The 15,332-nt window shown below is 35.7% G+C and overlaps 1 protein-coding gene and 1 pseudogene across 1 annotated transcript; both read left to right on the top strand.

Annotated features, from left to right (window-relative positions):
* The first annotated feature begins 4,465 nt into the window (after nucleotides 1-4,465).
* On the top strand, nucleotides 4,466-5,457 carry LOC119998585 (annotated as a pseudogene).
* A 3,219-nt stretch (nucleotides 5,458-8,676) lies between these two features.
* On the top strand, nucleotides 8,677-12,866 carry LOC119998226 (probable protein S-acyltransferase 16). Its single transcript, XM_038845490.1, has 7 exons — nucleotides 8,677-9,130; nucleotides 10,573-10,665; nucleotides 10,749-10,850; nucleotides 11,046-11,123; nucleotides 11,205-11,303; nucleotides 11,406-11,501; nucleotides 12,224-12,866. The coding sequence occupies exons 1-7, from the start codon at nucleotides 8,849-8,851 to the stop codon at nucleotides 12,329-12,331; spliced, it is 858 nt and encodes a 285-aa protein (XP_038701418.1). The 5' UTR covers nucleotides 8,677-8,848; the 3' UTR covers nucleotides 12,332-12,866.
* The last annotated feature ends 2,466 nt before the right edge of the window (nucleotides 12,867-15,332 follow it).

Below are 15,332 nucleotides of genomic sequence, written 5' to 3'. Positions count from 1 at the left end.
ATTCAATTGTGGTAATGCCATTACAATGTAATCCTATTAAGGTGTTTGGTTTATAACATGAAAATGAATTCCATTTTTTTAGTGTTTTCCAAAATTACCCTCATATACATTTACATATATTAAAAATATTATTGAAAAGATCAAGAGTTAGTCCTGAAGCCTAGCCTGGGCTCCATCCTGGACCCCGACATGACCCAGACTCGATCCCAGATCCTAGCATGATCCAGACCCCAACCCAATCATGGCCTGACCCGAGCCCGATCCCGATCCTCAACCTGATTCGATCTCGATCCTAGACCCTGGCATGACCTGGACCCCGACTTGATCCCGCCTAACCTGGGCTCGATCCTAATCTTAAACCTGACCCAGATCCGATCCTGAATCTCGGGCTTGACCATAGCCTGATCCAGGACCCCTACAAGAACTGGGCCAGATCTCAAATCCTGACATGACCCGAAACCAATCCCAAACCCCCGACTTGACCAGACTCGGGCTCGATCCTAGGTTTGATCTTGGATCCCGGCCTCGATCCCAAATCCTGGGTTTGATCTCGGATCCTGAGTCCGATCCTGAATCCTAGAGCCCGATCCTGAATCCCAATTTCGATCTCGAATTCGGGCCTTGATCCTAGATCCTGGTCTGATCCTGGATCCTGAGGTTCATCTCAGATCCCAGATCTCGAGTTTGATCTCATTATTCAGCCTCGATCTCGAATCCCAAGTCCGATCTCAAATCCGAGCCTCAATCTCAGATCTCGGGATCGATCCCAGATCCCAGGTCCAATCCTAGATCTCTGTCCTGATCCAGAATCCCAAGTCCGATCTTTGATCTGGGCACCAATCCCAGATCCCGACCACCATCCCAGATCTCAGGTCTGATCCCTCCTCTATCTCTAATCCCGACCCAGATCTCGAATCCCGACCTCTATCTCAGATCTCGAGCCCGATCCTGGATCCCGACATCTATCCTAGATTCCTTGTTGGATCTCGAATCCCGACCTTGATCTCGGATCCCAGCTTTGATACTGGATCCCAGCTCAATTATGACTTCTATCCCTAATCCCAGACACGACCTGACCCAGTCTTGATGCCTGGCCCAGGCTTGAGGACTATAATATGTAAGGATCAACCTTGATCATAGGTCCGAACTTTAATATGTAAGGATACAATTGTAATAATTTATAATTATTGGGGATATATTTGTCTAAAGAACAAATATTTGATTTTGTAATCACAATACCACTTGATTTTGTAATCACAATACCTTTTAGATGGTATTTGAATTACTTGTTTTTGTAAGGAACTCAATTACCAAGTAATTGGATTATAGTACATTTTTAAATTAATGGATTCCAAACATTGTAACGTAATGTGAATCCAATTACCATTACATTACATGGGTAACCAAACGGGCTCTTAATGTAGAATTTGGGGGTTTCATAATTCTCGAAAGTTTATAATTCATATCTAATGGTGTAAAAAAATTCAGACAAAATTTTTTATTAAAAAAACAAAAATGTGGTATGCTCTAGAAGATCTCTCAAACCATTATGTTCAAATTATAAACTCCACAATTTTAAATGAATTACGAAACTCTCACTACAACGTGGCTTCGCCACTATATAAAATTCATGTCTAATGGTGTAAGAAAATCAAAAAAATTAAAAATGTGGTGTGATGTAAAACATCTCCCAAACCATTGGATTCAAATTGTAAACTCTATGGCTCTGTTTGGATGAGCGGATAAGACTTCATATAGTATAAAATTATCCTTTAATGAACTTATCGGGTGTTTGGACAATTTTTAAAATACTCAGGATGGTATAACTTTACAAAAATAATAAAATTCAATAATAACCATCCCAAAAGCATCCTAGCAGTGTGTAGCATGCATTGATTGGGTATGATTTTTAATGGGTCATTTATTATGATGTCACTATACCCAATGAATGCATGACACACACTATTGGGATGCTTCTGGGATGGTTATTATTGGGATCCATAGCATTGTTGATAACTTTATACAAAAGTGGTTCTTATACGATGCATTAAAATTCCTCCAACTCGTTTTTATTTTATACAGAAAGCTTAGTATAAGAAATAACATGTCCAATGACAAAAAACCCTCACTCTCATTTTAATTGGGGGTAATCTAGATATATTATCACAAATTTTATACTATACAAGTCTAATATCATATTATTTCCAAACATTAGATAGGATTAAATTATACATTGGACAAGAAAATTATACTATCCTATACGAAGTTCCAAACGGAGCCTATAATTTTAAAAAAATTACGAAACTCTCAGATACCCTAACGTAATGTTATGTTATGGTTTATCTACTGGTACTTATAACTAATCATTATTTATCTATATCTATATCTATACTTATATATAAAGCAAAGGCTCTCAACAAGTGTTATAATATTTTGACAACTGTATCTCCAAAACTCTCTATGTCTGCCTACGTGGACTCTCCAATCTTTCTCATATCTATTTCTCTCCACTCACGAATTCTCAAAAAAACACAACCAGAGTAGATTAAAAAAATGTAAAACCAAGGAAAAAAACGTAAAAGGTTGCAAGTGAATCGTCGGTTCCTCAGCTTCATTAAGGAGACCTTTCCATCACTACCCCTCTCCCATTCGATTTCTCGGAAACCAAAGACGAGGAAGTTTCAGAGACAGAGACGAGAGGGAAAAAAAGAAGGTAAGGAGAAAGATAGAGAGAGATTGTTTCCTTTTTGAATATCCGTTTGTAAGGATTTTGTTCTATCGATTCGAGATGGCGACGAAACCAGTTGTTCCACGACAATCGAGAGGTATAGAAAGATTTTTTTTTCTTTCTTTGATTGTTAATCGCACAGGTGTATTCAAGATTAATTGAAAAGAACCCCATAACTCAATCGAAGAGAAAACGGGACCCATACCGATATGTTATTTTTTGGTTGTAAGTTTGTGTTTGGATGGCTGATTGGGAGAGTTTCTGTGTGATCAGACAGCTCAGGTAAGTTGTCATGGTATAGGGCTGTGGGTCTTATGCGTACGATTAATTTACCTCTATATAAGTCTGTAGCGATGTCGCCTCACATGAATTTGTGTCCATTTATGCATGAAATGTTAAATTTGACTATTTCTGCACTCATCAATTGTTAAACTTCAATACTTTAGCTTCAAATTACAGACCTAATCTGAGTATTGAGTTGTTCAGTTATTCTATTTCCACTTCTTGGATCCTTATCTTTGATTACTTGATGAATGTTGTTTGGCGCAGATTAGTTTGTGTGGATTGGAACTCTGGTTTTCTTTTAACCCTTTCTTAGAAAGGCCAAAATTAACTACAGGTTATTGGTTTACCAGGCCACCTTTCCTGAAATTTCTTTGCAACCCTTTTATATCTTAGAGTTTTCACCCTTTGCTAGGGTAAAATTCTACTCGTATAATGCTCTTATTTTCTTGGTTATTGAATTGGAAGAGGTCACTCTATTTATACTTCTATGTGTTTATGGCTGATTACTTTTCTTTGGGTTTATTTGTAGGAGAGGCTCTTTCACTTAGAGTAGAAAAGCTATTGCACAAGAAAAAATCAAAATACCAAGAAATCTTGGTTTTTAAGGTATGCATTTGTAAAGCACACATATGGTGGTTATCTTGAGACTGGTATACCTAAATATATACCTTATTTATGTCTCTACTGATGCCAAGCTCTTTTATATGCAGTGCTCAACATATGAGAAAGTGCTTGAATTCTTGAAAACAGATTGAAATTCATGTTTTCCAACAACCATGCCAGATGGAAGAGCCTAGACGAGCATCCATTGGAGGCACATTCATCTCCATTTTTATTTATGGGGTGAGATATTCTTTGTAATAGCTCTATACCTAATCATATATTACGAAAAACAATCGAAAAATTATTACGAAACAATAATTATTTTTTAACTCTGTTTCCAGATGTGTGAGAATATGAAGGCTTTTCATTTTCTTGCCAAGAGCATTTGAGGTAACCTTTTTCTTTTGTAGTTGTCCAAAAAAATTGGATCATTCATAATTCATGAATATCGGCTTCAACTAAGATATGAATGTTGCTATTGTGCCGACTGTGTAGTAATTTTTCATGGACATCCAAACACTTTTGCGTCTCAGCCCAAAAAGGGCAGCTCTTCTGCAAGAAGTCAAGAAATGTGCCGACTGTGTAGCAATCCTCCCTGGTGTTGGGGTGGTCTCAATGAGTATCTATTTCCTTCTGTGGGCCTGCAAGCTACAAATATTTTTTGGGTTTTCTTCAATTTGCTGTGAATATGTGCTTCGTTCTTGTTTTTTTGTTCAATATGTTATTGGGGAACGCTGATACGATATTTTCGTAGCATTTAATATGGAGCTACGTTTCATTCCTACATTTATGATTCTCTGTGAATGAGGGCCTACAAGGGAGAGAGATTATGAAAGAAGAATAGCTTAACGATCACAAGGAGATGAGAATAGTAATGTTAGTATTAAAGGGTATTATTGGCAACTTGAGAAGAATGAGAGGAAAGAAAAGAACTCGATGAACAATATGTTACCTAAGATATATCAGGCTTTGGTGCAGGTGGTTGAGAAGAAAGGAACCCGTCGTAAGATTGTTAATGTTGGTGTTGGTGGGTCATCAGCTTCTAATCTCAACATTGGTTAGATTGTTCAACCCTCATTGACTCCTCTATTGCAACATCATCAAGTCTCATGTTCGATTCCATTGTTACCTGTAGCACCTCCACTTCCACCACCACCACATCACAACCATCTGCTCTTCTCACTTATCATTCTCATCAATCATTGCCCACAGTAGATACTTTCTCTTTGTTTCTTCCTGTGTTAATTTGATATTGTGTTTTGATCCAATGCCTTATCATTTGTTGGTTCATAGTGTCATAAATTTTCAGTAGTATTGATTGATTTAGGATCAATAATTTTCATGTTTTGGAGATGTGTGAACGCTCAGATTCTGATACAAGTGAGTGTTCAGACTCACCAGCAAAGAGAAGAGGAAGAGGAAGAGGAAGAGGAAGAGGAGGAGGAAGTGGTGGTGGAGAGGGAACAAGTGAGACTGCAAATAGAAGCTCATGAAGTGGGAATTACAATCTCCAAAAGCACTCCCATAATAGCGGAAGCACTTTAGGCTTGTGATGGGAGACAAGAAAGAAGACATAGAGAACTCCTTAGTCTCCATGAGAGAAGACTCAAGATTGAAGAATCCAAGACTGAGATCAATAGGCAAGGCATTAATGGCTTATTGATGCCATTAATAGGCTTGCTAATTCTGTTGGTATGGACTTTCTGCTGTTCTTCCCCCTTTTATTTTGCTGTGTATGTTGGGTTGTTGGGCCTGTTGTGTGTCGTTTGTCTTCTATTTTCTATGCGTCTCTGTGCTAGCATAACCATTGATATTTTGTCTTTGTGCAGCTAAGTTTCTTATTTTCTCCCTGATACTCCCCCTCTTCTGTGGTTTGCCCAGCTGTCATAGTTTGTTATGTACTTGTGTAGCTATGGACTTTGTGTTGCTGTTCATCTTGAATTTTCCTTTTATTATTAAGGTAGCAACCACAACAGGACTAAAAAAATTAGGCGGCCTTTTCATTCAATAAATTTTAAAAATAATGGTCTCATATCATTAGCTATATTATGGATTTGAAAGAGAGAACAAATTTGTACAATAATGACAGGTGCAATAGGAATAGATAGAAATAAATATTTACTGATCATAGTTCATCGAAGGACACTTATTCTATCGACGATTTCGCAACATAAACAATGTGCGAAGGTTTTGTTCAAGAAAGGAAAATCAACACCTCTTTAACCAAACAAGGTTTATTTTTAGGGAATAGTTTTGGTTTTCCATTGTCATCAATTTTTGAGACGAGCCACTTTTGCCATTTTGTACAAAATGGATTAATCCTATGTCAACAAAGACCCAATTCTGAAAACAGCATAGAATGCCAAGAATATCAAAGAGCAATAAACCGGCCCATGAAAAAAACCGATAAAAAACATCCCTGCAGCGAAGCGGGGGCTCAACACTAGTCAATTTATATATATATAACTGAGGATCCACAAGGCTTCTCCTTAATTCTTGGTGCCACGTGGACGCCTCTACAAAAAAGCTTACACATTCTAATTAAACTTGATAAAAAGGAATGATTGACAACTTGAGTGATGAGAATTAATTTAAAAAAACAAAAATGTAAAGGACAAAAGAAAAAATTAAAATATATTGAAAAACTTTAAGACCCATAATGGGGATTAATGTTTCATGAAAGTGGTTTGATGTTGTTTCAGCATGTATTGTTAATTATGAGAGTCTTTTGATATTACTCAATTAATGAAATTCCTTTGTTGTATTTAGTTTGAAAACATTTTGTTATGTTTTTGGCATTAATTATCAATTTATATATATATAACTGAGGATCCACAAGGCTTCTCCTTAATTCTTGGTGCCACGTGGACGCCTCTACAAAAAAGCTTACACATTCTAATTAAACTTGATAAAAAAGAATGATTGACAACTTGAGTGATGAGAATTAATTTAAAAAAACAAAAATGTAAAGGACAAAAGAAAAAATTAAAATATATTGAAAAACTTTAAGACCCATAATGGGGATTAATGTTTCATGGAAGTGGTTTGATGTTGTTTCAGCATGTATTGTTAATTATGAGAGTCTTTTAATATTACTCAATTAATGAAATTCCTTTGTTGTATTTAGTTTGAAAACATTTTGTATATTTTTGGCATTAATTATCATCATTTTGTGGAAATTTTTGTGTGTTTTTATCATTATTTTTGTGTGTTTTTATCATTTTATGTGTTTTTGATGTATTTTGTGTGTTTTTGTAGTATTTAATTGATGTATTGTGCATGTTTAGAGTTTGGTCAGGTTTAGTAGTCTGTTTGGATTGCAATATACACAACATGAGAGGTTTTTCTGACGCTATATTGTTCTAATGTGTAAGTAAATTCAGCCCATTTGGTATTAGAACATGTAAGTGGTGACAGGAAAACATGATAGAATTCAGTGAGTTGTTGAAGGTCAAAGTGATTATAGGCATAAATCTACCAGTCATACATAACATTTCAAAAATATAAATTCAAAAATCTTATTCTAAAAATATTAAGAATCTTATTATAAAAATATCATTTCAAAAATATTACTTATGCTACATTGTATTTCTCGATATTGAATGTCACTTTATAGAGAATGTTGTACCAACCATACAATATTGTCTCATAAACATGCTTTGGTGACCTATAACACTTTGTAGATACTAACGACACAAATAAAAATTGATAAACTCTTAACTTACTTATTTCTTATGAATCAAATTTCTTACACCATATTAGAAATTTTTTTTCTTAGCAAACTAAAAAGAAGGTATTGTACATATTTTATCTTCATCTTCATTTCACAAACATCTCTATCTTTTACAATTAAAACTCTACTCTACTGCTCTTCATGTTAACAAAATATTGAAAAATTCTCACACATCTCTATTTTCCTATCAAAATATGTGTCGCGCGACGCGCGGGCATGCAACTAGTTATATATAAAAGCAAAGGCTCTAACCAATTGCTCTCTTTATTTGACACTTGGGCAACCCATTTATAAGATTAGTTGCCAAGTGGATTCATAAGAATGCTCTATTTCTCATCTTTCAAAAAAGCTCTATATACATTAATTGTCATATTGAAATTGAATTTAACAATAGATTTACTTACACATTCAATTACAAAACCGTTCAAATCCAATAATATAAATTGCTCTTTAATTACACTATAAATATGAAATATGTAAAGTTATATTTATATAATTTTATAAATATACTTATTATAAAATTTTAAAAAAATATTTTTTAATGTCATTTGAAAAAAAAATAACAATTTTGGTATGAATACTTTTGAACATTTTATTCTAATGTAAAATGGAATCAACACTAGCCTCTTTATAGAACAACAATAAAAATATAAAATATAATAAAATCAATAAAAATCAAGAGAGATATATTGAATGGTTATAACTTTTGGCCAACTAAAGACGAAAAAATGACAATGAAATATGATTAAAAATATCAAAAACACAAAGATGATTTAATAAAAAAATAAATTTTAAAAATATTACAATCTGTAACGGACAATTGGATGACTTATATTTGATACAATTTCTCATAAATAATTATTAAAAATCAAATTGACAATCAAAATAATTATTCTCTCCTATAAAAAAACTTAAGTAAAGAAATTGAAACAAAACATAAAATATGAAATGCAACATCTAAACAATATGAGTTAAACAAAAAAACCGCGCAACGCGCCGGATTTCGACTAGTTTATTTTTGAAACGGGAAAGGGAGATTCAAATACTAGTCACTAGGGTGATACATACTGTCTTTATTGCTCAAGCTAATGGCTCGGGTCTACTAACCGTTATTTTTATATTCTTAGTAGATTTTTATGCTTAATTAAACATTTCAATTAATTTTCATTTATCTACCAAATAAAAAATTCAGTAAAATTCTTAAAAAAAGAAAGAAAATAAATCCATCAATTATCAAATTATGAAAAAGGAAAACCCGTGTTTTCAGCAATTTCATTGAAAATAAACAAGATTCAATAAACAAGACAGGGGCTTTAGAGTAAAAGCAGATAACCAACAGCACCTTATTTGATGCAGTCGGCGGTCACCGTTTTTCAAGAACATTGGATCTCCTGTCCAAGAAACAAGGAATCACCACCGCCCCCGGAGACGCCGACGTTTTTTGACGCCGGTGCCTACGCCACTTCACTCCATCTCCCCTACTTCACCTCAACAACCCGATGCGCACCATGAAGCGGGGCCCCAGATTCTCTCCAGCGGTGGGCATCGTCGTTTTGGCCATAGGTTACATATACTGCTCCACCGTATTCATTTTCATAGAACGGTGGTTTGGTCTCATGACGTCTCCCGGAATCATGAATGCCGTAGTTTTCACAGCCGTCGCCCTCATGTGTGTTGTTAACTACGCCGTTGCTATCTTCACGGATCCGGGTCAGGTCCCATCCACCTACAAACCCGACATCGAAGATTCCGAACAACCTATTCACGAGATCAAGCGCAAGGCACTGTAAACTTTCTTTATAGACACACATTTAGCATACATATGTTACATTGCTGATTGTTTGTCTTCTTTCTTCCTACGCGGACACCATTGCAGATTAGATCTTCATTAATGGTCTACAATTTTATTGAATTGTGCGTCTAGGTCTTTGATATTCTTGATAGTTAATGAGAGAATGAGACGATTTTTGATTTTGTTAATTGTTTAATGAGTCAGTTGTAGTCGAGATAATGTGGGTAATTGCTGTTCTTGTGCTGTTATGGAGCGTCTGGTGGTATAATTAGGTCAAGATTTGGTATGTAAAATGATGGAATCGAAGTTAGCTCAACTTGATTTGATTCTAAAATGACTTGCGACTACCGAGTGAATGCTGATAAAGAATTCTCTATTACATGTTTGGCTGGATTTTGTAGATTCTTCACTGTTAAAATGCCCGGGTAATTTAATGGTATGTTTTTTTTGGACATCGGGTGTTATGTTTCTTTGTTTCAACAGTAGTCTGGCTTTCAAGACCTTTTTTCCCCGTTAGCCTGGCCTTAGAACTACCTTTGCAGTGTGTCACCCTTGCACTTTATAGCTTAGGGAAAATGGATGGGTTGTTTGTAACTTTGTATGAATTAACATTGTTGTACATAATGTTGAGTGCGATCACTTGAATTTAAAGTCTCAACTTCTGTGGAAACAAAAATTCGTACAGTGGTAGGCTTTCATGAGCACCAAAGGCTGATTCTGTTTTTTGTTGTGTGCAATGAGTTACTAGATTCCGATTTATGTTTGTGTTTAAGGATTGCTTGGGTTGTTGTATTAGTCTCGGTACTGTTTCCATATGTGAATGAAACAAAGTTCATGTGACCAATTGCGGACATATTCTCTTCCAAAAGTAACTACATGATTCTTATCTCTTGCTTGCAAAGTTGAATCTTGGAAATGCATTAGCTTCAGCAAAGTGTTCACCTTCATCGACCCAATCTGTCATCTGTGTCTTTCTCATTTAGAGTTACAGTGTGTGATATTGTTTTGCTTATGAAATAAATGCTGTTTTTTTTCTTTTGCGAGTATGTAAAACTTGCATTTACAGGTACATGATTTAACTCATCATCTAGGTAATGGAAGTTTCAAAATTTCTGTTTTTTGGGAATATAATGCATGCCATTTTCACTCTAAATTGTTATTGCATCATAACTTCTATGCAATGCTCGACGAATTTTGTAGGCTTAGCTCCTTATCACTTGTATAGACAATTTGAATCATGCTTATGATGAATCCTTTGGTTTTCTCTGAAATATGGCTTGAGTATCCTCTTTGGCATACTTACAAGTTACATCAACAAAAAAATTCCGAACTGGGGACTTTTATTTTTTAAACAGAATGCATCTTTCTACATAATTGAGAGGCTTTGATGTTGGCTTGCTGACATGGCTATTCATTGGAACGTTACTGCAGGGAGGGGACTTGAGATACTGTCAAAAGTGTTCGCACCATAAACCTCCTCGCGCTCATCATTGCCGTGTGTGCAATAGATGTGTTTTGAGAATGGTATGCATGATCTTGTAATTGTCCATTCTTTTCTTTTATGTCACCTGAAATCATTTGTTGACGTGTTGCGTCTTGTTTGTCAGGACCACCATTGTGTTTGGATAAATAATTGTGTTGGCCACGCGAACTATAAGGTCTTCTTCGTCTTCCTTGTGCATGCTGTAATTGCATGCATTTACTCCCTGGTATGTCGCACTTTATGTACGCCCAACAGAGTTCAGATATTCTCTGTTGTAGTGTTGTATTACTCTTGTCATAGTGTGATCTGAAGCACGTGATTTCTCACTTTTATTTGGAGTTCTCGTGGCGTGAACCCTTTTCTTTCTGGCTTGACCGTGCCATGTGAATTCTTATGGAGAACTTATTATTGAAACTTTCAGGTTTTGCTTGTGGGTAGCCTCACTAATGACCCACAAATGGAAGAGCATCAAAGTGGCGGCCCCTTCAGAACTGTATATGTATAGAGCAATTACACTTATATATGGTTTAAGTTAATGCACAATGTATTTCTCATTTTGTTTATCATTTACTGCTTTCAGGTCATTTCCGGGCTGTTGCTAGTCTCCTTAAGTGTGGCTCTTGGTCTTCTTTTAGGTTGGCATATTTACCTAATTTTGCAAAACAAGACCCATATCGAGGTTGTCATAAGTTAAAGAAATTGTTTGATTTGTTTCTACTTTGTATACATGTTTGATAGATGATTTGATGTTGACAGTGGTTTTGTTGGGGTCTTTTGGCAGTACCATGAAGGAGTGAGGGCCATGTGGCTTGCGGAGAAAGGAGGCAATGTCTGGAAGCATCCATATGATATTGGTGTCTATGAAAATCTGACTTCGGTAAGAATTCATCTCTCTTCCCTTTTGACGTTTAAATACTTATTTGGTATATTAATATTTCATTTACTTTTTATTTTGGAAAAATCTTCACTCTCAATCTCAGATCAGTTACTCTACTTCACCGATACATTTCTTCCTGCTGTTTTTTCCTCTCTTTTTCTTTGGTTAATTGTGGCTTTAGGAAAGAAGAAAAAAAACCGATTTCCCACTGCACTTGGTTGAATTGCAAAGACACGCTACTTGGTCGTTAGCATAGAATTATTTTAATACTGTAGTATGCAGAATCAAAGTGGACTAATTTGGCTTTTGATGCCCATTAAATCGAGTTTTCTATTTATTTTCCTAGTAAATATTCATGGAAAATGCCACCGACGCTAGGAAACTGAATCAGACTCTTCGGCTGCTTCTACTTTTTTGATACTGAGTGATGCAGGCAGAGCTCTGTGGCAGTTGATTGAACTCCCAAGATAAACACTTGTTAGGTTGCCTGCTGGATTTGCCTCAACATGGCTTCAAATGGTTGCACATTGAACACAATAATTGCTTGTTTTCTTGCCTTAATGAAAATGTGGTTTTTGGCTCAAAATCTGTGCGGACATGATGAACTTAGTGATTGATGCTTTTAAAACATTTTCTTTTCCGGACACAGTCCCTCTCCTATATCTACACTCTGGAACTTCTGTACATCCTTTACATGAGTTGGTTTTGTTTGATTGCATCAGGTACTAGGTCCAAATATCTTCTGCTGGGTTTGCCCCTCATCAAGCCATATTGGCTCCGGTCTTCGTTTCCGCACATCCTACAATGCTAGAACTGTGGCATCAACATGAAAAATCAACTTTCAGTCTTTTTCCAGTTGTTGCATACTTGCATCAGCTTAGGAATTGCTAGATATATTTTGGTCTGAAGTGTGGATGACATCTGATCATGCGAAACTATCTGGCTAACCCTCCCTTTAGCTCTAGATGGTTCAAGGAGAGAAGGCCATTTCTTCATCATTGGGCTTTACTAATGAGTTGCCAGAGTCTAGCAGTTCTGAAAGCTGTTGAATATATAAGCCGTTGAACTGAGTGGAGAGCTGATCCACAAACATACAAAGGATAGGTAGGATTTGTTCTTCTCTTCCTGACCATTCTTCCCCCTGTTTTCCTTTTACAAGTTACCCTCCCTTTTGGTATGTATGAGAGGAGTAAGATAGGGGGATTGTATACATACACGTTGAATGAAATAGGTTGCTTATGTACAGAGGATTTATGAATTTATGTTGAAGGCACGATCACTCTGTAGATTACTGGCTTGTCCCCGTGACTCTGAGTTGTAACTTGTAAGTCTTGTAATGAAAAATAAGATTTCTTTTTTTCGTTCTGCCTGATCTAAGAGAGGCGGGAAAATAAGAATATTTTAGAGAGGCGGGAAAATAAGAATATTTTTCATGAGGGGAGGGTAGGAAAATTCATAGAGATACCCAGAACGGACAAAAACTAAATGCCGGAATTAGCATCCACATGACTTATTTTGTGTAGGAATTTGAGAAAGATCAAGAGCTTGTGGATATGGGATAGCTGATTATGGATATAAATGGAGGAAGTATGGGCAGAAATCAATCAAAAACAGTTCCCAATTCTGTTTGTTCCATCTCCCGGCCAAAAAACATCAGAGGCCGACTTCAATAGTTCTTATGGGCCACAACCAATAATGTCTTTGGCCCAAGACGATATTAGCCCACAAGGATTGCTTGAAGATATGGTGCCTTTGATGATTTGGAAACCAGTCCCACCAAGTGGGACTATTCGTATCTCTTCTAGTTCGTCTTGCCCTTCTCCTCCTACTTCACCTTCTTCCCTTTCTTGGTCTCCTAATTATTCATCTTCATTATTTTATTTTGCTATAAATAATGCATGTAATTTTTCTCCGTTAAATAATTAAATTATGTGTCATAACCCAATGCACAAGTGCGGAAGAATGCCAAGACTTGTATTCCCTTATCGCTTGGAGAGTATGTACCAAACGATATGATTTATAAGAAAAACTCAAGTATCTCTCATACAACAAGTCTTTTTCTAGGCTCAATTATCATTCGCGATGGTTTAGAAAAATAAATCTTAGGCTGAGATTTCAGATATTTACTATTTTAGATTAAATTTCTCTCATAAATTGTTGAGATTTAATATACATTTAAAAGAATTTTAATGCATATTTTGGTCATGAATTGAAGGAGGGTAGGACAGCGGTTAGAGTTTTGAGAATTGTGTCATAGACCCAAGTTCTAGTCCTACTAATATTATATCTATCAAAAGATGGGCCTTGGAGACCCCTTCTCCTACATCCACTGACTAAATAAGCTCTCAAACTTAGGATTTCCAAGTTCCACTAAGAAATATGATTTTCAAAAGTTCACCACAAACTCAGGGGTTTTCAATAAGGCTAACCCCAACTACTTTGAATGCGATGTATAGATCACCTCAAATTTGCGGTTTTCCCAAGCTCACCATAAAACTTTACAAATCCTTGCAAGAAAAGATAAGCATTTAAGCTCTAGGTTTTCTCAAGATAGTGTTTAGGATCACACAACAGGAGAACGCTGTAGAAGTGTTTAACCTCACAAGAAAATATATAGATGAAGCTTGTAGTGTGTTCACCGCATCTCAACCAAGTATCTCCTTGTGTCTTGTAACTTGTAACTTGTTTAATTTAAAATTTCAATCTCAAGGCAAATGGCTCTATGTATACACACACAGTTCATGCAAGTCCAGCTGAAACGAAGGTTTTGAAAACCGGATCGATCATCGAAGTGGAAAATTCTTCAGTTCATGGTTCAACCGAGATTCACACCGGGTTCAACGTAATAAATTATTATATATATTAAAAATATTTCATAGTTTATAATACTCACAATAATGATAGAAATACATTAATAACTAAAAATATTTCATTTTTTATAATGTATATATATATAAACACACTTTAGTATATATCTATATTGTTGTAAAATAGTCTTGAATTTTTTTTTCAGGGATGCAGACCTGAACCCCCGCTAAAGTTTTTCAAACAAATCAAAATGCATCAGTCCACCCCATCATCAATTCCTAACTCTGCCCCTGATACTAATGTCTTATACAATTATACTTTTATTTATGAAGCATGGACACAATCATAACAATGTTGCAGATATTGAGATACATCATACATGAAAAATAGGGTTTCAACTTTCAAACCATGGGGATGTGAATGTGATGAGTCTTCATGCTATAGACTTGAGAAGAATTGTTGTCACTCAACTCGGTCAGTGTGATGAAGTGCCAACAAGGCAACAACAATTGATTGGTTCCTTTTTAGAAGTCACTTATCGAGTCATTGGCATTCATTGAACATTTCAAATTTATGCCCTAACATGTTTATCTTAGAGTTTTTGACTAGGCTAGTCCCCTCATACTTAATTAAGCTCTAACATACTCCAAATATCCTTAGCACTAATGCATATAAAAATGTGATCAAACTCACTTCTAATAAGAGCACAATGCAAAATATTTATAGCCTTAGTATTGAAGCACAAGTCTCTTATCATCATTTGTCAACTCACTTCTATCCTTTTTCTCTGGGATGCATATGTGTACTCATGTGGCCTTTTCTCCTCCATGTGTTTGAGCTCTAGCAATTTTCCTTTGAATTCAAAAGCAATGTAGGCTTCCCTCCACATATAGAGACACCTTCAAAGATTTATTTCAACTCATAATAGTTAAATGGTAGCCCTAAGGGCTAAGTCTCAATTCAATCAACACAAGTTAATCTCCTTTAGTGGACTACTTTGTGAACATAAGTACATCTTAATTT

This window comes from Tripterygium wilfordii, chromosome 5 (assembly GCF_013401445.1).
Source record: "Tripterygium wilfordii isolate XIE 37 chromosome 5, ASM1340144v1, whole genome shotgun sequence".
Classification (NCBI taxonomy): domain Eukaryota; kingdom Viridiplantae; phylum Streptophyta; class Magnoliopsida; order Celastrales; family Celastraceae; genus Tripterygium; species Tripterygium wilfordii.
Note: the sequence above shows the minus strand (reverse complement) of the source record. Positions and strands in the feature narration are given on the sequence as shown.